This window comes from Leucoraja erinacea, chromosome 30, assembly GCF_028641065.1.
Source record: "Leucoraja erinacea ecotype New England chromosome 30, Leri_hhj_1, whole genome shotgun sequence".
NCBI classification, from domain to species: Eukaryota; Metazoa; Chordata; class Chondrichthyes; order Rajiformes; family Rajidae; genus Leucoraja; species Leucoraja erinaceus.
This window is the reverse complement of record NC_073406.1, coordinates 3,477,964-3,502,760: the sequence shown is the minus strand read 5'-3', so window position 1 is coordinate 3,502,760 and position 24,797 is coordinate 3,477,964. Positions and strand designations below refer to the sequence as shown.

General features: G+C 52.0%; 1 protein-coding gene across 2 annotated transcripts in view; it reads left to right on the top strand.

Moving 5' to 3' along the window:
• Positions 1-24,797, top strand: part of epha2b (eph receptor A2 b) — a 56,868-nt gene that overhangs the window by 13,915 nt on the left and 18,156 nt on the right. Inside the window, exons 4-11 of one of the 2 annotated variants that reach the window (XM_055659140.1) lie at positions 13,443-13,598; positions 14,403-14,726; positions 15,508-15,632; positions 19,563-19,725; positions 20,414-20,501; positions 21,493-21,551; positions 22,113-22,238; positions 23,640-23,822. In XM_055659140.1, the coding sequence (XP_055515115.1) occupies positions 13,443-13,598; positions 14,403-14,726; positions 15,508-15,632; positions 19,563-19,725; positions 20,414-20,501; positions 21,493-21,551; positions 22,113-22,238; positions 23,640-23,822 (1,224 nt within the window). Of the gene's footprint in view, positions 1-13,442; positions 13,599-14,402; positions 14,727-15,507; positions 15,633-19,562; positions 19,726-20,410; positions 20,502-21,492; positions 21,552-22,112; positions 22,239-23,639; positions 23,823-24,797 lie in introns of both variants that reach the window. The other variant, XM_055659139.1, reaches the window with a different exon arrangement.

Here is a 24,797-nt window from a genome sequence, read left to right as displayed (position 1 = left end):
GGAGGGGAGAGATGGGGGGGAAGAGAGAAAGAGGGCGGGGGAGAGGGGGAGGGACTCCAGAACCAGGGGCCACACAGTTTTAAGAATAAGGGGTAACAATCCGTTTACAACGGAGACGAGGAAACACTTTTTCTCACACAGAGAGAGTTGTGAGTCTGTGGAATTCTCTGCCTCGGAGTGTGTGCTGGGGTGGAGGCTGGTTCTCTGGATGCTTTCATAGAAACATGGAAAATAAGGTGCAGGAACAGTGGGCCATTCAGCCCTTCGAGCCTGCACCACACACAGAGAGTGGTGAATCTCTGGAACTCTCTGCCACAGAGGGTAGTCGAGGCCACACAGTTCATGGCTATATTTAAGAGGGAGTTAGATGTGGCCCTTGTGGCTAAGGGGATCAGGGGGTATGGAGAGAAGGCAGGTACGGGATACTGAGTTGGATGATCAGCCATGATCATATTGAATGGCGGTGCAGACTCGAAGGGCCGAATGGCCTCTACTCCTGCACCTAATTTCTATGTTTCTATGTCTATTCAATATGATCGTGGCTTTCAAGAGAGAGCTTGGAAAAAAATGGCACGGGGGAGAGAAGGCAGGAACGGGGTACTGATAGGGGATGGATCAGCCATGATCGCATTGAATGGTGGTGCTGGCTCGAAGGGCCGAATGGCCTACTGATCCTGCACCTAGTGCCTAAAAATGCTGGAGAAACTCAGTGGGGGGGGGGGGGGGGGGGGGGGGGGGGGGGGGCAGCATGAAGGAAATGGGCAACGTTTTCCTATTTCCTTCGCTCCATAGATGCTGCCTCACCCGCTGAGTTCATCCAGGCTTGCTCTGTGTTGCTAACCCCCCCCCCTCTCCCCCCCCCCCCCCCCCCCCCACCCCCTCGACCAGACTCACTGAAGCCGGAATGCTAACAACCTTTCAGTTCTGATCTCCTCCTGTTCTCGGGTCGGGTCAATTGGTGACCCTTGGCAACCGCAAAGAATTTCCAGGAGCAGTCTCGGGGTCAACAACCCCGCTGCCCCCATCTTTAATAGATTAACCCGCCCACTCAATAGACAATAGATGCCCTTCGAGCCAGCACCGCCATTCAATGCGATCACGGCTGATCATCCCCAATCAGTACCCCACCCCCCCCAGTTCCTGCCTTCTCCCCATATCCCCCCCCGTCTCCGCTATTTTTAAGAGCCCTATCTAGCTCTCTCTTGAAAGCATCCAGAGAACCCGGCCTCCACCGCCCTCTGGGGCAGAGAACTCCACAGACTCGCCATATCCCCCTTGTCTTGCGCCGATTCTATAAGCTTGTTCCGTCTCTATATTTTCTTTACCTCTGCTGTGCTGTTCGCCCCTTGGGGACAGTATTCCCTTTGCCTAGCGGGTGAGGCAGCATCTATGTGGAGCGAAGGAAATAGGCAACGTTTCGGGCCGAAACCCTTCCGGGTTTCGGCCCGAAACGTTACCTATTTCCTATAGTGGAGATTTTTCAACTCAGATTCAGATTCAATTTTTTAATTGTCATTGTCAGTGTACAGTGACAATTAAAAAATTGAATCTGAATCTGAGTTGAAAAATCTCCACTATAGGAAATAGGTAACGTTTCGGGCCGAAACTCTTGGCATGGGGCGAAGGGAATGGGCAAACGTTGCCTATTTCCTTTGCTCCATAGATGCTGCTGCACCCGCTGAACATGTCCCACCCCAGTCAATGCTTCTTCTCTTCCCCCCCGCCCACCACCAGACTCGGACTCAGACGGAACTTGGACTTTATCTTGCACTAAACGCCACACCCATTATTCTGTAGAAACATAGAAACATAGAAATTAGGTGCAGGAGTAGAGGCCATTCAGCCCTTCGAGCCTGCACCGCCATTCAATTTGATCATGGCTGATCATCCAACTCGGTATCCCGTACCTGCCTTCTCTCCATACCCCCTGATCCCCTTAGCCACAAGGGCCACATCTAACTCCCTCTTAAATATAGCCAATGAACTGTGTGGCCTCGACTACCCTCTGCGGCAGAGAGTTCCAGAGATTCACCACTCTCTGTGCGAAAAAAGTTCTTCTCATCTCGGTTTTAAAGGATTTCCCCCTTATCCTTAAGCTGTGACCCCTTGTCCTGGACTTCCCCAACATCGGGAACAATCTTCCTGCATCTAGCCTGTCCAACCCCTTAAGAATTTTGTACGTTTCTATAAGTCTACCTTGTACACTGTGGGCGGCTTGGTTAAACCCTGAAGATTGGAGATGGGGTTGGTTTTTATTTATTCCCTGTACCTTGGTAGACATGATTAAATAAACCAAACTGGGTCTTGAACTGTTTCCAATGCTGTGTCCGCAACTGACCTTGGGAGAGAGTGGGATTACCGGAATGGCGTCTGGATTAGGAGGTATTAACTACACAGAGAGGTTGGACAGGCTTGGATTGTTTACTCCGGGAGGCCGGAGGTTGAGGGGAGACCCGAGAGACATGGAGAGGGAGGACAGTCGGGACCACGATATGAAAATCCCACTGGGGCCCTTTGCCTTCCTTTGGGGCCAGTGTCATGTTTTAGTCTGAAGAAGGGTTTCGGCCCGAAACGTCGCCTATTTCCTTCGCTCCATAGATGCTGCCTCACCCGCTGAGTTTCTCCAGCACTTTTGTCTACCTTCATGTTTTCATCTGTGTTAAGAGTTCTCTGGATACTTTCTACAGCCAGAGCCAGCACCCGTGGTCAGGATCGAACCGGTGTCGTGAGGCAGCGACTCTACCGTCTGTGGAATTCTCTGCCGTGGTGGAGGCCGTTTTGAGTTTCTGTTTCTGTTTTCGAGAGAGAGCTAGATAGGGCTCTTAAAAATAGTTGGGGGATATGGGGAGAAGGCAGGAACGGGGCACTGATTGGGGATGATCAGCCATGATCACATTGAATGGCGGTGCTGGCTCGAAGGGCCGAATGGCCTCTACTCCTGCACCGATTGTCTATTGTCTACCGCTGCGCCATCATGCACATGGCCCACTGCACAACAGGTGTCCATTCTGTGGCGGGGGGGGGGTGGAGAGACTAGGCAGGAATGCTAAACCCATGCAGCTCGTTTGAACATCGGCAGTGAATAGAATTGAAAGGAAAAACAACGGGCTTATCTTTTATGTGCTGAAAGAAAGAAAGCACTCTAGCTTTGAACATCCTGCTTCCTAAAGCAGGGGGATTAAAGCAGGAAAACTGTGTATTAGTCTTAACTGCAGCGGCAGCACAAAAATCCCTTGTGACAAATGTTTTTTTTTCCCCCCGTTGTCAGTAAAGCTGTCCGTGCAAAATGCTGGGTGTCCGAGAAGTTTCCTGGACCCTGCCCCGCACGACCTCTCCCCGTCGCCCAGTTCGGAGTCACAGAGTGACACAGTGTGCAAACAGGCCCTTCGGCCCGTCTTGCCCGCACCTTGCACCTGCCCAAGTGTTTCCTCATGACCTAATGCTGCTCCGATCACTTGCGAACTTACGACACAACCACTGTGCATAAAAGTGAACATATCCATTCTCCTTGCATTCGATTTTTTGATTCGAATGTGTCATTTTACTGTTAAATTGTTTTTGTTATCCACGAGTAGTTGCTCTACTCGACAGCCAAAAATCTGTAGCCTCCTCCCCTTTGATCTGGTATTTTGTTGGTTCACATGCTTGATCAATGGTGTTTGATCATTAGGGAGTTAGATGTGGCCCTTGTGGCTAAAGGGATCAGAGGGTATGGAGAGAAGGCGGGTACAGGATACTGTGTGTGTGTGGGATAGTGTTAGTGTTAGTGTGTGTGGGGTGATTGCTGGCCGGGAATGGCCTCAGAGGGGCCGAAGGGCCTGTTTCCCCGCTGTATCCCTAGAATCTAAAGACAATAAGTGCCGAGGAACTCAGAGGCTCAGGCAGCAGCTCTGAAGAAAAGGAATGGGTGGTATTTCGGGCGATAGGAGCAGAATTAGGCCATTCGGCCCATCGAGCCTACCCCGGCTGATCTGCCTCTCCCTCCTATGTGGAGCGAAGGAAATAGGCAACGTTTCGGGCCGAAACCCTTCCGGGTTTCGGCCCGAAACGTTGCCTATTTCCTATATTGGAGATTGTTCAACTCTTTGCATGGAGCGAAGGAAATAGGCAGCGTTGCCGATTTCCTCCGCTCCATAGATGCTGCTGCACCCGCTGAGTTCCTCCAGCACTTCTGTGTGTAACTTCTCCCATTCTCTTGCTTTCTCCCCATAACCCCTGACACCCGTACTGATCAAAGGTCAAGACCCTTCTTCGGGCTGAGAGTCAGGGGGGGGGGAGAGGGAGACTGGACTCTGGACTCCAGAGTCCAGTTTCGCCCTTTGTTGTGAGTTGTTTACTTTTCGACAGGAATATCCCTTTCCCCTGGAGGAAGCGTTTAACTAACGAGTCTCCACTCCAGCTTCCTGCTGCCATTCATCAGTTGTTGCCTCCTTTGCCGTTACTGGTTTCATTGACCAGAGATGTGGAGATATGGAGTGTCCATACGTCAGGGTGTGAACCATTCAGTGTTACTGCTCCGGCCCCTGTGTGCTGGGCCTCCTCCACTGTCAGAGTCAGGCCACACACACACAAACTGGACCAACAGCACCTGATATTTTGCTTGGGCAGCTGGCATGAATATCGGTCTAGTGCGGAAACAGGCCCTTCTGCCCACAGAGTCCGTACTGACCCCCGCACATCAACACTACCCTACACACACCAGGGACTATTTTACATTTACACCAGGCCAGTGTGTGTGTGTGTGTGTGTGTGGGATAGTGCTCTAATGTGCGGGTTGATCGATCGCTGGTCGGCACGGACTCGATGGGCCGAAGGGCCTGTTACCTCATCCATAAAACAAAATAAACTACATTAAAAAAAAAAAAAAAAAAAAAAAAAAAATTAAATTAAACTCGCACTGTATGTCGTTGTCAGCTGCGGGCGGAGCACCAAGGCAAATTCCTTGTATGTGAATACTTGGCCAATAAAAACGTTTTTCACTCTCTCCACTCTTTCACCACTCTCTGTGTGAAAAAAGTTCTTCTCATCTTTAAAACCGAGATGAGAAGAACTTTTTTCACACAGAGAGTGGTGAATCTCTGGAACTCTCTGCCACAGAGGGTAGTTGAGGCCAGTTCATTGGCTATATTTAAGAGGGAGTTAGATGTGGCCCTTGTGGCTAAGGGGATCAGGGGGTATGGAGAGAAGGCAGGTACGGGATACTGAGTTGGATGATCAGCCATGATCATATTGAATGGCGGTGCAGGCTCGAAGGGCCGAATGGCCTACTCCTGCACCTAATTTCTATGTTTCTATGTTTCTATTCACACATTCATTCAATAAACTATAAACTAAACGTAATTAAACTGAAATTAAACGTAAATAACCTAAACTGAAGTGAAAGTGTGGAACGCACTGTGTAGATGCAGCCGTTAGTCGGTCAGATGGGGATTAGCGGTAACTTTGTCCCTCTGTGTGTGTGTCCCCCCACACCCCCCCCCCCCACAACAGGACCAGCCACACGTGTAACATTTGACCTCCCCTCCAGCGACCCTCCCTCGCCCCTCGTCTTCATCCCATATCCTGTCGTAAAGGAGAGGATTTTTAATTTCCCACATGCTAATTTACAGGTGCCATTAGGAGCTGGTTTGTAAGTGGCCTTTTTAATTTCCTCCCTCGCTCGCCCTCTCTGCATGGAGCTCCCCCCCCCGTTGCTGCTTTGATTTTTAACTGCGGGCTGCGTCTGGGTTGATGTCGCAATAAACAGGCACTTAAGCCACAGCTCCGGCCCCATCTCAGCGGGAGAGTGGACACAGGGGCCGGCTTTGTTTGACCTTGAGGCCACTTTGGGGCTGAGTTTTAATCCAACTCCCATTTCCCCACCTCTTCTCCCTCTGTAACAGAAGTGCAGGCAGGGCAGCAGGTTTGTCAGCATTACACAGAGTGGTTTAATAGCCCTGTCCCACTGTACGAGTTCATTCCAAGAGATCTCCTGACCGAGTTTGCCCTGATTCGAACTCGTAGATTTACGGTAATGGCCGCTCCTCGGTGCTCGGGGCTCTCGTGGACATTTTTCACCGTGTTGAAAAATCTTCACGAGTCTTCCCGTGCTTGCCTGCCGCTAGCGAGTCTTCCCGAGTACCTGCCGTTAGCGTTACGAGCCACTAAGAGACGTCCCCGAGCTCCGACGTACCCGCTACGTCCATTCTCCGCGCTTACCATGAGTTTGGTTTTTCTCCAGCACTTTTGTCTACCTCAAGTTTGGAGTTTAATTGTCTTGTTATCATAGTGATTGGTCCTGAGTGTGTGTAGGATAGTGTTGGTGTGCGGGGATCGCTGTTTGGCGCGGACTCAGGACAGGGTCGAAGGGTCTGTATCTCTAAAACGAAAACTGAAAGCTCGGTGTGGCAAGGTGTGAGTTAATGCTCAGGCATTTGGGGAAACGCCCTGATTAGCGTTTGATGTCAGAGCTCTCCGCACCGAGCTACAACGGTGGAGTTGAAACTTGTCTAGTTGTGCCTCATAGTGGCTCCACCTTTCCGCAGCTCAACGCTACGGTGTGACATTGGACGGCTACATTCCCAAACACATTCTTGTGGAGTTCGCTCACTTCCTCGGCCGTGTGATAAAGATCAGCGGTGGATGTGTCCGGGCCTGCCTCACACACACACACACACACACACACACACACACACACACACACACACACACACACACACACACACACACACACACACACACACACACACACACACACACACACACACACACACACACACACACAGACACACACACACAGACACACACAGACACACACAGACACACACACACACACAGACACACACACAGACACACAGACACACAGACACACACACACCATCCTGTCACCATCTATTCATGGAAACATAGACAATAGGTGCAGGAGTAGGCCATTCGGCCCTTCGAGCCTGCACCGCCATTCAATATGATCATGGCTGATCGTCCAACTCAGTATCCCACCCCTGCCTTCTCTCCATACCCCCTGATCCCTTTAGCCACAAGGGCCACATCTAACTCCCTCTTAAATATAGCCATTGAACTGTGTGGCCTCAACTACCTTCTGTGGCAGAGAATTCCACAGATTCACCACTCTCTGTGTGGAAAAAAAAAAAAATTCTCATCTCGGTCCTAAAAGACTCCTCCCTTATTTTTAAACTGTGACCCCTTGTTCTGGACTTCCCCAACATCGGGAACAATCTTCCTGCATCCACTCCCTAATCCATTTTGAATATATTAGTGACATTAGTGTGTAAAGGCACACCTCCAGATTCAGGGACAGTTTCTTCCCAGCTGTTATCGGGCAACTGAACCATCCCACCACAACCAGAGAGCGGTCCTGAACTACTATCTACCTCGTTGGTGACCCTCGGACTATCCTTGATCGGACTTTGCTGGCTTTACCTTGCACTAAACGTTATTCCCTTAACCATGTGCCTGTCCACTGTGGACGGCTCGATTGTAATCGCGTACAGTCATCCCGCTGGATGGACAACAGCGGGCGACAAAAAGCCTTTCACTGTACCTCGCCACACGTGACAACAAACTACACCAACTCCCCTCGGCTGCGAGAGCTTCCTGTGACCGGTGACTTCATCCTATTGACGGATGGCTGCACAGGATGTAGGCCGCAGTTAGTTCCTCACTTCCTCTCCAGATGTGCGGCACCGTGGGGAAAGCACCGGGCCCCTTGTCCTCCAGAAGGCCCGGGCTTCCTGCATCCATGCCGGGCCACTTGGCTTCCTCCACCCCCCCCCCCCCCCCCCCCCCCCCCCCCCCCGCCTTCCCTCTCACATGTACACCCCTCTCAGCTGTTTTGACTATTTTACTGTTCGTTTTACAATCCATGTTCTCGGGTTATCGAAATCTAAATTTTATTAGTAACCTAAGTTATGACATCTGATGGTCATAGTCTCGATCCGAAACATCACCCATCCTTTTTCTCCAGTGATGCTGCCTGCCCCGCTGAGTTACTCCAGCACTTTGCTTCTTTCTTCGGCATAAACCAGCATCTGCAGTTCCTTCCTACACGCAGAGCTTGAAAGAACACAAAAATGCTGGAGAAACTCAGCGGGTGCAGCAGCATCTATGTGGAGCGAAGGAAATGGGCAACGTTTGCCTATATCCATCGCTCCATGCAAAGAGTTGAACAATCTCCACTATAGGAAATAGGCAACGTTTCGGGAGTGGTGAATCTGTGGAATTCTCTGCCACAGAAAGTAGTTGAGGCCACACAGTTCATTGGCTATGTTTAAGAGGGAGTTAGATGTGGCCCTTGTGGCTAAAGGGATCAGGGGGTATGGAGAGAAGGCAGGGATGGGATACTGAGTTGGATGATCAGCCATGACCATATTGAATGGCGGTGCAGGCTCGAAGGGCCGAATGGCCTCTACTCCTCCACCTATTTTCTACGTTTCTATGTATGTCTTATAATTATTAATGTTTAGTGTTTTTTCTATGAATGGGGTTGGGAGGGAGAGATAGACCAAGCCATGATTTGTTTAAGAAGGAACTGCAGATGCTGGAAAATCGAAGGTAGACAAAAGTGCTGGAGAAACTCAGCGGGTGCAGCAGCATCTATGTGGAGCGAAGGAAATAGGCAACGTTTCGGGTCGAAACCCGGAAGGGTTTCGGCCAGAAACGTTGCCTATTTCCTTCGGATTTCGGCCAATTTCTTTCGGGTATTTCGGGTATTTCCTTCGCTCCACAGAGACGCTGCTGCACCCGCTGAGTTCCCCCAGCATTTTTGTCTACCTTCGATTTTCCAGCATCTGCAGTCCCTTCTTAAACAAAGAGCTTGAAAGGACGTCGCTGGGAGTTCTGTCTTCCACCACACCAGGTCCAGCAGGGAGAGTGTGACCGCGAGCCCGCTGGCGTGAAATCAGAATCGAGCTTCAGACTGGGAGGGTCGGCAGTGTCCCAGAGTAAATAAACGGTGATAGTTAAAATTCCTGCCTCTCGAAGTGGAGGCCAGTGGACAATCCCCACCTTTACATGGGAATGCTGAGGCTCTATTGAACTAGCTACATCTGAGCTCCAAACTACAGTGTGGGCTTTATGCAGGAGCGGAGTTGCTTCAAAGACGGGGGGGGGGGGGGGGGGGGCGGGGGAGACCACCACAGCATCAGGGGGAGGTTGGGGGGGGGAGGGGAAGCAAAGCGCGATGATCTCACAGACTGGGTGTGTGGGAAGGGACTGTGGAACTCTCTGCCACAGAAGGTAGTTGAGGCCACACAGTTCATTGGCTATATTTAAGAGGGCGTTAGATGTGGCCCTTGTGGCTAAAGGGATCAGGGGGAATCTGAGGAAAGACATTCTTGCCATAGAGGGAGTACAGAGAAGGTTCACCAGACTTTGATTCCTGGGATGGCAGGACTTTCATAGGAAGAAAGACTGGATAGACTCGGCTTGTACTCGCTGGAATTTCGAAGATTGAGGGGGGATCTTATAGAAACGTACAGAATTCTTAAGGGGTTGGACAGGCTAGATGCAGGAAGATTGTTCCCGATGTTGGGGAAGTCCAGAACAAGGGATCACAGTTTAAGGATAGGGGGGGAAGTCTTTTAGGACTGAGATGAGAAAAACATTTTTTTTTTCACACAGAGAGTGGTGAATCTGTGGAATTCTCTGCCACAGAAGGTAGTTGAGGCCACACAGTTTATTGGCTATATTTAAGAGGGAGTTAGATGTGGCCCTTGTGGCTAAAGGGATCAGGGGGTACGGAGAGTAGGCAGGGATGGGATGGGATCTGAGTTGGATGATCAGCCATGATCATATCAAATGGCGGTGCAGGCTCGAAGGGCCGAATGGCCTCTACTCCTGCACCTATTTTCTATGTTTCAACGAACGGCAGATGCTGGTTTAAACCGAAGATAGACACAAAAAGCTGGAGTCACTCAGCGGGACAGGCAGGCGGAGGAGAGGAGGAATGGGTGACGTTTTGGGTCGAGACCCTTCTTCAGTCTGAAGAAATCTGTACACTGTGGACGGCTCGATTGTAATCACGTATTGTCGTTCCGCTGACTGGTTGGCAGGCAACAAGTATGTTGACAGTACCTCGACACAAGTGACTATAATAAACTAAACTGAACTAAAATTGATTGGGCAGCTTGTGAAACAAAGATTAGAAAAAATAGGTGCAGGAGGTGGCCATTCAGCCCATCGGGCCAGCACCGCCATTCAATATGATCATGGCTGATCATCTAAAATCAGTACCCCGTTCCTGTTTTCTCCCCACATCCCTTGATTCCGTTAGACATAAGAACTAAATCTAACTCTCTCTTGAAAACATCAAGTGAATTGGCCTCCTCCACTGCCCTCTGTGGCAGGGAATTCCACAGATTCACAACTCCCTGGGTGAAAAAGTTTTTCCTCGTCTCAGTCCTAAATGGCCGACTCCTTATTCTAGCGCTGTGAGATTCTTGCTGTGACAATTATGAACCGAGAGGTGAAACTAAACACAATGATGTCCCCGGGCTCCTTGTGTGAAGGGAGCAGGCGATGAAAGGAAGGCTCAGCCATAAATGCCAGCGCTTATTACTGGGTGAGTGGAGTCGTTGGGAAACAGCCCTTGTGATCTAAGGCTGTCTCATTCATGCAGTGATGTAGTGTAGGGCACGCAGAGGGGGGGCTGGGGACTGCGTTAATCCCCCCCCACTGAGGCTGCCCCTCGGACCAAGGCTCCACATTGTGTTCATCAGGCAGAGGGGAGAACCAAAGATCCTACAAGATAGACCAACCACTCCTGCTAAATGCAATGGGCTGACATGTAGTCAAGTCAAGTCGAGTCAAGTTTATTTGTCACATACACATACGAGATGCGCAGTGAAATGAAAGTGGCAATGCTCGCAGATTTTTGTGCAAAAGACAAACAACAAAACAACCAAACAAATTATAAACACAATCATAACACACATATTCTTTTACATAATAAATAATGGAAGGAAAAACGTTATAAATAATGGAAGGAAAAACGTTCTGTAGAGTTGGTCCCTGGTGAGAAAGGCGTTTACAGTCCGAATTGCCTCTGGGAAGAAACTCCTTCTCAACCTCTCCGTTCTCACCGCATGGCAACGGAGGCGTTTGCCTGACCGTAGCGGCTGGAACAGTCCGTTGCAGGGGTGGAAGGGGTTTCTCATGATATTGTTAGTACGCAACGGGCCTTTTGTCATCCATTTCAGTAACCTGACCCGACCCAACCCGACCCGCGGTGTAATCAACGTTGAGGGGGAACAGTTTGTGTTAATAAATTAAAATTCTGAAAGATTTTTTTTCCCAAAGAACTTTTATTTTTACGAGGATGTTTCCGTAAACCGGCTTCCGTCTCCGCGCTAGTTATCTTTGCTCAGTCCGCTACGCCACGGGGTCTTTGGTGCGGAGACGGAAGCCGGTTACGGAAACGGGGGAAACGAAAATGACCCGCGGATCTGCCCGTGATCGCACTGGGTCTTTTTCGTCGAGTGGGCTATCTTGCTCCGCTGTGGGATCTTCGTGGGGAGAACGGCAGCGCGTTTCTGCCGCGGCCGCCCGTGAATGCGTCGGCGTAAATTTTGCGTGCCAAGGACACACGGAAGTGGGACGGGGTCCCTTTACTGCCGTCCCCCTATTCTGCTGTGTGTGTGTGTGAGAGAGAGAACTGCAGATGCTGGTGACGTCGAGAAAAACGCTGGAGTAACTCCCAGCGGGCCAGGCAGTGTCTCTGGAGAGAAGGAAATGGGCGGCGGGTGTCACCTGACCCGCTGAGTTACTCCAGCGTTTTGTGTTGATAGACAATAGGTGCTGGCTGGAAGGGCCGAATGGTCTATTGTCTATAGACAAAAATGCAGGAGAAACTCAGCTGGTGAGGCAGCATCTATTGGGCGTTGGAAATAGGCAACGTTTCGGGCCGAAACCCGGAAGGGTTTCGGCCCGAAACGTTACCTATTTCCAATGTCGCCTATTTCCTTCGCTCCATAGATGCTGCCTCACCCGCTGAGTTTCTCCAGCGTTTTTTGTCTACCTTCGATTTTTTTTCCAGCATCTGCAGTTCCTTCTTAAACCATTCAGTTCTCAGTTTAGTTTATTGTCTCGTGTACCGAGTTACCGTGTCGGTCGCTCGCTATCCCGTCAGCGGCAAGACAAACACGAGTATACGATGTGTCGTTCCGTGTTGCCCTTGAAGCTGTGCCCTTGGGAATGTCCTGACCTTCGTGTGACTGTGTTCGGGGGGGTGGTGGTGAGCTCAAGTGTGATCAGCTGTTTGCGCCCCTTGTGTGTGTGTGTGTGTGTGTGCGCGCCCGGGCTCAGAAGCCCCCCCCCTCGCTCTGAAACCGACGGTGTAGACCGCTGTCGAGAGGAGCAGGTGCTGCCGTCAGCTGCCGGCCCGGCTTGTGTGGGAAGATGCCGGGAATTTTCCCGGGATGGGATTTGGGAATCTGCGGCCATTGGTACCCATCATCACCCCCCCTCTCTTGTTCAGCCTCCACAATGGACTGACTGTCGGGGGGGATCAATGTTCTGTTTACATCAGTGGATTGAAGTCAGTTAAACCCCCTCTGCTCTCGACGAAAGCCGAGCCAATGCCCCCCCCCCACCCTTCACAGCAGAGCCACCTGTTACACACCCCCCTCCCATCCACCGTGCGCACTAACTCCACGCTCTCCGCTGCTGCCTTGGGTCACCCGAGCTGCCGGCTGGCACACACGTTCACTAGTTACTTCCAGCAGCAGAGTCAGGCCATTTGGCCCATCCAAGCCTACCCCGCCGTTCAATCGTGCCTGATCTATCTCTCTCTCCCTCAACTGCTTTCAAGAGGGAGCTAGATAGGGCTCTTTAAAAACAGCGGAGTCAGGGGATATAACCATATAACCATATAACAATTACAGCACGGAAACAGGCCATCTCGACCCTTCTAGTCCGTGCCGAACACATAATCTCCCCTAGTCCCATCTACCTGCGCTCAGACCACAACCCTCCATTCCCTTCCCATCCATATAACTATCCAATTTATTTTTAAATGATGAAATCGAACCTGCCTCCACCACTTCCACTGGAAGCTCATTCCACACAGCTACCACTCTCTGAGTAAAGAAGTTCCCCCTCATGTTACCCCTAAACTTCAGTCCCTTAATTCTCATGTCTCATATGGGGAGAAGGCAGGAACGGGGTACTGATTGGGGATGATCAGCCGTGATCACATTGAATGGCGGTGCTGGCTCGAAGGGCCGAATGGCCTCTACTCCTGCACCCATTGTCTATTGTCTAACCCCATTCCCCTGCCTTCTCCCCATAACCCCTGACACCCGCACTGTCTTTAGAACAGCAACCCATTGACTTGGCCTCCACCAGCCGTGAGTGGCCATGAATTAGCTGCGTGCATTCGCCTGGTTTGTTCGTACACGTTGCCTGCGTGCGTTTGCCTCTGTACTAACCCGCCTCTTGTGTTTCAGAGTGTAAGGAGGGGTTCTTCAAATCGGAGGCCAGCGACCAGCCTTGCGTCGGATGCCCAGCCAACACCCAGCTCTCCGCGCCTGGCTCCACCGCCTGTCCCTGCGCGGAGGGGTTCTACCGTGCCGCCAGCGACTCAGCCACCGCCGCCTGCTCCTGTAAGTACGCCCCCCCCCCCCCCCCCCCCCGCGCACACCGCACGTGGGACGTGTCAGCGGTTACGGGGAGAAGGCAGGAGAATGGGGTTGTGTGGGGAAGAGATAGACCAAGCCACGATTGTTCAAGAAGGAACTGTGCAGATGCTGGAAAATCGAAGGTAGACAAAAGTGCTGGAGGAACTCAGCGGGTGCAGCAGCGTCTATGTGGAGCGAAGGAAATAGGCAACGTTTCGGGCCGAAACCCGGAAGGGTTTCGGCCCGAAACGTTACCTATTTCCTATTGTGGAGATTGTTCAACTCTTTGCATGGAGCGAAGGAAATGGGCAACGTTGCCTATTTCCTTCGCTCCACATAGATGCTGCCGCACCCGCTGAGTTCCTCCGGCACTTTTGTCTTAAGAAGGGAATGGGTGACGTTTCGGGCCGAAACCCGGAAGGAAATGGGCAACGTTTCGGAATTCCCTGCCACAGAGGGCAGTGGAGGCCAAGTCACTGGATGGATTTAAGAGAGAGTTAGATAGAGCTCTAGGGGCTAGTGGAGTCGAGGGATATTGGGGAGACGGGTTATTGATAGGGGACGATCAGCCATGATCACAATGAATGGCGGTGCTGGCTCGAAGGGCCGAATGGCACCTATGTTTCTATGAGCAGCTGACAATCCCCGCAGCTAACAATGAAGCGTTCTACATGTCCTTGTGGGTAAGGTGTGGATGGGAAGGTTGGCTAACATGTGGGATGGAGAGATGTGGGCTGTGGTGAGGGTGAGGTTTGTCATTGACCCTGTGTTCACTTTGACCCCCCCCAGCTCTGCCCTCGATGCCCCAGTCCGTCAGTGCCCGCGTCACGGGCTCGACGGTGCTGCTGACGTGGAGCGCGCCGGCGGACACGGGCGGGCGCGGCGACGTGACGTACAGCGTGGCGTGCGAGCGCTGCGGCGGGGAGCGGTGCCGGCCCTGCGAGTCTCACGTGCGGTTCAGCCGCCATTCGCCGATGCCGGGCACGTCGGTCAGCGTGCTGGAGCTCAGCCCCTACACCAACTACACCTTCACCGTGGAGGCCCGCAACGGCGTGTCCAACCAGAGCCCGCTCCGCAGCGTGGCTTCCACCATCGCCTACGTCAACGAGACCGGTACGTGTCCCACACACACATGATCACCACCCGCACTAGCGTGGACTCCCGATGTTGGGGGGGGTCCAGAACCAGGGGCCACACACACAGTTTAAGAATTAGGGGTACGCCATTTAGACGGAGACGAGGAAACGCATTTTCTCACAGAGTGTGGTGAGTCTGTGGAATTCTCGGCCTCGGAGGGCGGTGGAGGCCGGTTCTCTGGATGCTTTCAAGAGAGAGCTAGATAGGGCTCTTAAAGATAGCGGAGTCAGGGGATATGGGGAGAAGGCAGGAACGGGGTACTGATTGGGGATGATCAGCCATTGAATGGCGGTGCTGTCTCGAAGGGCTGAATGGCCTCCTCCTGCACCTGTTGTCTATTGTCTATGGTCACGCATGTTGTCATCACCTGTGTACTAGCGTGTCCCGTGTTATTTTCACGTGGCGAGTCACGGTGGCGCAGCGGTAGAGTCGCTGCCTCCCAGCGCCAGAGACCCGGGTTCCATCCTGACTACGGGCGCTGTCTGTACGGAGTTTGTACGTCCTCCCTCCACCTCCTTTGAGAGTGTGTGTGGGGGGGAAACCAGAGCACCCGGAGAAAACCCACGCAGGTCCCAGGGGGAAAACGTGCAAACTCCGTACAGACAGCGCCCGTTGTCGGGATGGGACCCGGGTCTCCGGCGCAACTCAAAGCCACTGGTGCGTGCGATCACCTTGTGATGGGACGTGAGTGACCAGCGCAGTGACCAGCGCAGGGACGAGTCGGTGTTCATGGTTCTCTGCTTCCTCCCTTCCACAGAACCACCGAAGGTCACATCGATCATCATGGAGAAACAGGACAAGTCCAGCCTCACCCTGTCCTGGACAGTCCCCGGGCGACAGATGCGGAGCGTGACCGGCTACAAGCTCATGTACAGCAAGAAGGTGAGGCCCACACCACCGCCTCCATCTTGGGCCCACTGCCTCTGCCTCTCCCGTGTTGCTATCGCCTCTAGACTCTAGAGATACAGCGCGGAGAAACAGGCCCTTCGGCCCATCAAGCCCCCGTGCCGACCAGCGACCCCCCCGCACACTAACACTATCCTGCACACAGTTTTTACCAAAGCCGAGCCTGTGCGTCTTTGGGAGTGTGTGGGAGGAAACTGGAGCGCCCGGAGAAAACCCACGCAGGGAGAACGTGCAAACTCCGTACAGACAGCACCCGTAGTCAAGATCGGACACGGGTCCCTGGCGCTGTGAGGCGGTAACTCGACTGCTGTGCCGCCCTAAACCTCCCAGCAACCTCCGCGCTTGCGTTTCATTTGTCCACACAAGCCTTTTTATTCCCTAACTTTGTTCTAGACAATAGGTGCAGGAGTAGAGGCCATTCGGCCCTTCGAGCCAGCACCGCCATTCAATGTGATCATGGCTGATCATCCCCAATCAGTACCCCGTTCCTGCCTTCTCTCCATATCCCCTGACTCCGCTATCTTTAAGAGCCCTATCCAGCTGACCTTTCAACTTTGCCCCTCTTGCGTTCGAGCCATGCCCTCTCGTCTTTGATGTCATCTTGACGGGGGAGGGGGGGAGGGGGGTGGGGGCAGATTTCGGTGAGAAATGCAAATGCTTCAGGTTTGGTGTCAGCTTTCCGCCACCTTACTTTAGATTTCAAGCCCGCCGCGGTCCGCTTGCGTTCATTTAAAAGGCGACTGTAGAGACATTCACGCCAGGAGCCGTGTGTGAGAAGCTAAACCCGTTTGCTGTTAAATGGAGCGTGTAGTTTCGACAAGGGCACTGGACTTTGGACAGCTGCAAGCCACTGTTGTCTTTAATAAGTGTAACATCCTGAAACACAGATACTGTTACATGCATCTGAGAGACCCAGGCGCACTAATCCCCTTCTTGAAATGAGTCAGAAACGCCCTTGATTAATTCCCTGGAGGTTGTTCTGTGTGAACTGACAAACAGTCGGTGTAAATTAGTGGGATTTCAATCTGCAGGGAGTCACAAGAGACTGTAGATGCTGGAATAGCAAAGCCGGGCGCAAAGTGCTGGAGTAAAGGGCCGGTCCCACGGGCATGCGGCTCCATGCGGCAAGCGCGACCTAACCAGAAGCGGGGGCCGCGCGGAGGTCGAGTGAGTGACATGAAGTTTGAGCGAAGTCCGCGGGAGGTTCGCGCGTGACGTACGGCGTCGAGGCGGCTGCGGGCCGTTGCTGCGCAGAATTTTTGAACACGGTCAGTTTTTCGGAGCCCCGCGCGATGTCGGGACCAGCTCCGCACAACTCCATACGGCTCCGGCGATCAAAGTGGGACAGGCCCCGCGAGGCCGTGTGGCTCAAGCGACCACGTTAGGTCGCGCTTGCCGCATGGAGTCACATGGCCGTGGGACAGTTTAGTTTAGACAGAGATACAGCGCGTAAACAGGCCCTTCGGCCCACTGAGTCCAGCAACGCCCGACACACTAACGCTATCACCCACACTCACACACACACACACGCACTCACATACACGCACACGCGCGCGCACACACTCACACAATCACACAATCACACACTCACACACTCACACACACACACACACTCACACACACTCACACACACACACACACTCACACACGCACACGCACACACACGCACACACACACACACTCACACACACACACACACACACACACACTCACACACACACACTCACACACACACACACACACACACACACACACACACACACACACACACACACACTCACACACGCACACACACGCACACGCACACACACACACACACACACACACACACACACACACACTCACACTCACACTCACACACACACTCACACACACACTCACACACTTTGGGACAATTTACATTTTTTACTGAAGCCAATTAACCTACAAACCCGCACGTCTTTGGAGTGTGCCAGGAAAAGTGAAGATCTCGGGGTAAAAACCCGCGCAGGTCACGGGGAGAACGCACACACTCCGTACAGACAGCGCCCGCGGTCGGGATCGAACCCGGGACTCTGGCGCTGTGAGGCAGCGACTGTCAAAACGTCGCCTATTCATTCCTTCTCTCTCTAGATGGATTCTGCCTCACCCGCTGAGTTCCTCCAGCATTTTGTGTGCCTGCCCTTCCATTTTACCAGCATCTGCAGTTCCTTCTGGAACAAAGACAAAGACTGGGTTAGACGGAGCTGTAGGGGGCTAGTGGAGTCGAGGGATACGGGGAGAAGGCAGGCACGGGTTATTGATTGGGGACGATCAGCCGTGATCACAATGAATGGCGGTGCTGGCTCGAAGGGCTGAATGGCCTCCTCCTGCACCTATTTTCTATGTTTCTAAAGACGTCTTGCTTACACAAGACTGCAACGTGGAGTAGGGTCCAATTGTGATATTGCCCGCTGAACTTTCCAGGGCAGCTTTTTTGTAACCTCTTGAGAACGTTGCCTCATCTGCTGATCAATGAAAGTCCTCCTCGTTCATCATTGTGCGGTTTTGAAGAGCAAATCTATTATTCCCTGCAAAGGCCTTGTCCCTGCCCCTGCTTAAACATTCATGTATTCTGGTCAACCCACGACTTTACATCTGAAAGAGGCCCTCAAGCCCCACGTGGCTCTTTGTCGGGATATTGGTCCCATTCACGGCTTCATTAGCGCCTCTCAATCACCAGACGTATCTCATTGCCGCTCGAATTCACCAAAGGTGTGGGGTGGGGGCTCGATTGTTATTATATAACCATTACAGCACGGAAACAGGCCATCTCAGCCCTACATGCCGAACAAATTTTTTTTTTCCCCTTAGTCCCACCTGCCTGCACTCATACCATAACCCTCCATTCCCTTCTCATCCATATGCCTATCCAATTTATTTTTAAATGATACCAATGAACCTGCCTCCACCACTTCCACTGGGAGCTCATTCCACACCGCCACCACTCTCTGCGTAAAGAAGTTCCCCCTCATATTACCCCTAAACTTCTGTCCCTTAATTCTGAAGTCATGCTCTTCATATTGCTTGACATTCCTCTGACAGTGGCTGGCCTTTGGGATGGAGGTGTTGAAGAAGGAACTGCAGATGCCGGAAAATCGAAGGTGGACAAAAATGCTGGAGGAACTCAGCGGGTGCAGCAGCATCTGTGTGGAGCGAAGGAAATAGGCAACGTTTCGGGACGAAACCCGGAAGGGTTTCGTCCCGAAACGTTGCCTATTTCCTATAGTGGAGATTGTTCAACTCTTTGCAAGGAGGAAGGAAACATTGCCTATTTCCTATAGTGGAGATTGTTCAACCCCTTGCAAGGAGCGAAGGAAACGTTGCCTATTTCCTTCGCTCCATAGATGCTGCTGCGCCCGCTGAGTTTCTCCCCAACATTTTTTTGACAAACCTTTGGGAAGAAAGGGTCAGCCCATCTTGTTTTAGTTCAAAGATCCTATAGCAAGATGGCCCAGTCGACGAAAAAGACGTCGTACAGTCACAGGTCATTTTCGGCCCCCATTTCCGTAACCGGCATTCCGTCTCCGCACCAAAGATCCCGTAGCAGACGGAGCAAAGATACATCCTCGTAAAAATAAAAGTCAGTTGGGGGAAAAAATCTTCTCCTTGTTTTCAGAATTTTAATTTATTAACACAAACTGTTCCCCCGCAACGTTGATTACACTGCGAGTCGGGTCGGATCTGGTTACTAAAATGGATGAAAAAAAAGGCCCACGTTCCGCTCCGTTGCGTACTACACGTCAGCCCATTGCATTTAGCAGGAGTGGTCTCTATCTTGCTCCACTATAGGATCTTTGGTCAGGGCGGTGTGTGGGTTGTGGATGATATGGGGCTACACCTTTGAGCCGCTGTCTAACGTGCCTCCTTTGTCTTCCTGCCCCGTAGGTGGATCAGCAGACCTACACCGTGCTCCAGTCCAGCAGTAACTCGGTCATGGTGTCCGACCTCCTCCCCGGCACGGTGTACGTGTTCCGCGTCCAGGCCCTGACGCACGACGGCGCCGGCTTCTACAGCGAGACGCACGAGTTCCACACGCTGGAGGAGAAAGGTGACGCTTCGCTTCCCATCTCCCGTCTGCTCCCGGTTTTAGATTAGACGCACTTGCGCGGAGACGGGCCACACCGAGTCCCGCGCCGACCAGCGATCCCCGCACACTTGCACTGCCCAACGCACACCGAGGGACCATTTACAGACTTTACCGAAGCCCATTAGCCAAATTCTGCTTTCGTGTGGCGTGAGTTGTTGGACAACTTGTAATAATAATAATATATTTTATTGTCACTGCACACAAGTGCAACGAGATTTGGTACGCAGCTTCCATCCGGTGTCATGACTTAAATAACTAATACAATTTAGATTTAGATACCCCGAGAACTTGTTCTATTTGATCTTCCGTTTGTGCACGTCGAGTTGATGGCATCAGTCGACCACGTGAAGGTTGCAATCTCCCCCCCCCTGACATTAGCCTACAACGCCTCTGGAGTGTGGGAGGGAACTGGAGAAAACCCACGCAGGTCACGGTGAGAACGTACAAACTCCGTACAGACAGCGCCCGTGAGTGGGATCGAACCCGGATCTCTGGCGCTGTGAGGCAGCAACTTCACCTAATCAAAGTTCTAAAAGCTTCACCGGAAATGAAGTAACGGCCATCGGAGTCGCGACAAACCTCCTCCCGTGTGAAATACACTTGGAGTGGACGGCAATTGAAACTAACGATCCTCTCTTTCTTCCAGCAGAAACTAATTGGGTCTCACTCGCCGCGGCGATAGGAGTCGCTGGAGTTGTGGTTCTTCTGGTCATTGGTTTCATCTGCTACAGGAGGAGGTGAGTTATTAATCTGGTTACGGCTAAAACATTTGTGTAGGAAGGAAATGCAGATGCTGGTTTAAACCGAAGATAGACACAAAACGCTGGAGTAACTCAGCGGGACAGGCAGCGTCTCTGGGGAGAAGGAATGGGTGATGTTTCGGGTCGAGACGTGTTGATTAGTGCGGGTGTCAGCGGTTATGGGGAGAAGGCAGGAGATTGGGGTTAGGAGGGAGAGATAGATCAGCCATGATTTAAATGGCGGAGTAGACTTGATAGGCCGAATGGCCCAATTCCGCTCCTATCACTCATCAGACCCTTCTTCAGACTGGCAATCAGTTTCATCTCTTCAGTAAGGCACAAAAGTACTGGCATAAGCCAGTGGGTCAGGCAGCATCTGTGGAGGACGTGGACAGGTGACCTTTCTTCAGCCAATTAACCTACAAACCTGCATGCTGTCCCGGTATGGGGGGGTAACCAGCAAGAACTAGGGGGGGACCAGAAATGCAATGTGTTAAAAAGATATTGTGTTAAAATGGGATACCTGTAACCTTGTCGTTGCCCTTTAAGTGGCCACTCTTTGCATACCTTGTGTATGCAAAACAACGAATATCACTGTGGCATTAAAGTATCCATTCATTCATTCATTCATTCATTCATTTGTTCGAGTTGTGGGAAACCGGAACACCCAGAGGAAACCCCACACGGTTACATGGAGAACCGGCAAACTCCACACCGACAGCACCCGAGGTCAGGATCGAACCTGGGTCTCAGTTGCTGTGAGGTTTCCTCAAACGCCACAAAGACGTGCGGTTTTGTAGGTTAATTGACTTTGGTAAAATTGTAAATTGTCCCCAGTGTGTGTGTGTGTGCGGGGTAGTGCTAGTGTACGGGATAGTGCTAGTGTACGGGGTGATCGATGGTCGGGGCGGACTCAGTGGGCGAAAGATTATTTTTCCGCGCTGTATCTGTAAACGACACGAAACTAAACGTGCGCTTTGTTTTAAAGGAAACGCAACTCACGGGCACGTCAGGGGCCTGAAGATATTTATTTCACCAAACACCCCGGTAAGTCTCATTTAGTTAAAGATCCTCCCTTTGGGAAATAAAGTCGGAATGCAGGGGGGTCGGATGGGGTGCGGTGGGAGCGTTCTTTTTTAATTAGCTGGGTAATCTATTCCGGTTTCCCAATTCACGACTTACAGATACAGGATAAAGGGAATAAGGTGAATAGCGTCCATTAAACTTGTGCACGGGTGATCGCTGGTCGGCAGCAAGGACTAGGTGTGCCAAAGGTCTTATTTCCATGCGGCAGCACCTATGGAGCGAAGGAAATAGATTTCGGCCCGAAACGTTGCCTATTTCCTATGTTGGAGATTGTTCAACTCTTTGCCTATTTCCTTCGCTCCATAGATGCTGCCGCGCCCGCTGAGTTTCTCCAGCATTTTCTGTCTAGCAAAGTAAAGCTAATGCCCCCCTGTCCCACTTAGGAAACCTGAACGGAAACCTCTGGAGACTTTGCGCCCCACCCAAGGTTTCCGTGCGGTTCCCAGAGGTTTTTGTCAGTCTCCTCTACCTGCTTCCACCACCTGCAACCTCCGGAATACAATATTCTTCTTCTGCCAACAGACCAGTTGAAACCTCTGAAGACCTACGTTGACCCCCACACGTACGAAGACCCCAACCAGGCCGTCCTGAAGTTTGCCGACGAGATTCTTCCCTCCGCAATCACCAAACAGAAGGTGATTGGAGCCGGTAGGTAACCAGCCGTTGGCTGAAGAACGTTCCCGACCCCGAAACGTTGCCGACCCTTGTCCCCCTCGGTGGGGGTCACCGACCTCCTCACTCCCAAACAGGGGACAAAGGGTCAAAATACGGGGCAAATTCCCCATTGCGATTCGTTGGCTGACTGGGCCGCGGCTGGGTGAATGATGAGTTGGCCCCGGGTGCTGGACTGCACACAAAGCCCAGCCGGCGGGGCCAGCTGAGGTATTTTGGCCCGGGCCGTGCGCAAAGTCCAGCGCCCCGTCCAACTCACGAACCGATGATCGGCTGTAAGCGAAGGTGGCCGGGCTAACGACTGACGGGGCCACGGGCGAGGCGCTGCTTCTGCTGCTGCACTCCATGGGCTGCACTACGTCGGGACGGGTGAGGCGGGGGTCGGACGACCCGACAGCCCCCTCGACCCGAGCAGCAGCAGCGGTCAAATACGGGACAAGGGCGGTCCCGTACGGGACAAACCAATTTAGCCCCAATATACGGGGTGTCCCGGCTAACACGGGCCAGTTGGCAACCTTACCCACAGATGCTGCCTGACCCGCTGAGTTCCTCCAGCACTTTGTGTTCTCTGCATGGTTCCAGCACCTGCAGTTCCTTGCGTCTACCCTCTGACCGTGATGTTTAACTCTTGCATCCAAGTGTGTGAAATGCATAAAGACATCGCAACATCTAGGACCAGAGTAGATCTGAATCAAATCTACACTAATGGGGGAGGAAGCACTAAGTCCGTGCTGAGATGAAACTGCCACCTCCCAGCAACCAGAGACCTGGGTTCGATCCTGGCCTGATAGAATGGAAGCTCGGGTGCTGCCTTTGTGGAGTTTGCACGTTCTCCCCGTGACCGCGTGGGTTTCCTCCCACAGGGCGGCACGGTGGCGCAGCTCACAGCACCAGAGACCCGGGCGCGATCCTGACTACGGGCGCTGTCTGCGCGGAGTTTGCACGTTCTCCCCGTGATCGCGGGGGTTTTCTCCGGGTGCTCCGGTTTCCTCCCGCTCTCCCAAATCGTTTGTAGGCTGATTGGCTCGGCAAAGTTGCTCATTGTTCCCTAGCGTGTGTAGGACGGTGTCAGTGTGCAGGGATCGCTGGTCGGCGTGGGCCAAAGGGCCTATTTCCACGCTGTATCTCAAAATTAAACTCAATCCCAAAGATGGTCAGTTTTGTAGGTTAATTAGCCTGTGTAAATTGCCCCTAGAGTGTAGGGAGTGGATGAGAAAGTGGAGTAGCGGAAAACACAGTGAACGGGTGATCGATGGTCGGGCTGGACTAGGTAGGCCGAAAAGCCTGTTTCCATGGCGAACCTTTCGATTCGACTCCATTGTGCTGCACTGGCTGGTTTTTGTTCTTGATGAATCACTGCTCCTATACGTTTCCCAGGTGAATTTGGCGAGGTCTATAAAGGCACTTTGAAGAAAGGAAGGAAGGAGATCAGCGTGGCTATAAAAATACTGAAGGCCGGCTACACTGAGAGCCAAAGGATTGACTATCTGAGTGAAGCAAGCATCATGGGGCAGTTCAGTCACCACAATGTCATCCATCTGGAAGGAGTTGTCACCAAATGTAAGTATCTGAGTCAAACACACAACACAACTCTCTGCTGGAAGACACAAAATGGTGGAGTAACTCAGTGGGACAGGCAGCATCTCTGGAGAGAAGGAATGGGTGACGTTTCAGGCCCAGACCCATATTCAGACTGAAGAACTGACTAACTGTCTGAAGAAGGGTCTTGACCCAAAACGTCACCCATTCCTTCTCTCCAGAGATGCTGCCTGTGCTGCTGAGTTACTCCAGCATTTTGTGTCTTATCTCCGGTTGAAACCAGCACCTGCAGTTCCTTCCTGCACCACTATCTCCTGCTGTGTGGACTAGTTAGGTTTGTACTTCACTGAGGTACAGTGAAAAGCTTTGTATTGCAAGCTGTCGATGCAGTGGTAGAGCTGCTGCCTTACAGCACCAGAGACCCGGGTTCAATCCTGACCACGAGTGCTGTCTGTACGGAGTTTGCACGTTCTGGCTGTGACCACGTTGGTTTCCTCCCATATTGCAAATTTTATTATCTGTTGTATACACGCACACACACACACACACACACACACACACACACACACACACACACACACACACACACACACACACACATACTTACACATACACACACACACACGCGCACACACTTACACATACACACACACACGCGCACACACTTACACATACACACACACACGCGCACGCACACACTTACACATACACACACACACACACACACTTACACATACACACACACACACACGCACACACACACACACACACACACACACACACACACACACACACTTACACATACACACACACACACACACGCACTTACACATACACACACACACACTCACACATTTACACACACACACACACACACTTACACATACACACACATGCATGCACACATGCACGCACACACATCCGTACACACACACACATTAACGCACACACATACATACACGAATTCACACATGCGCATTCACACACGCACGTGCA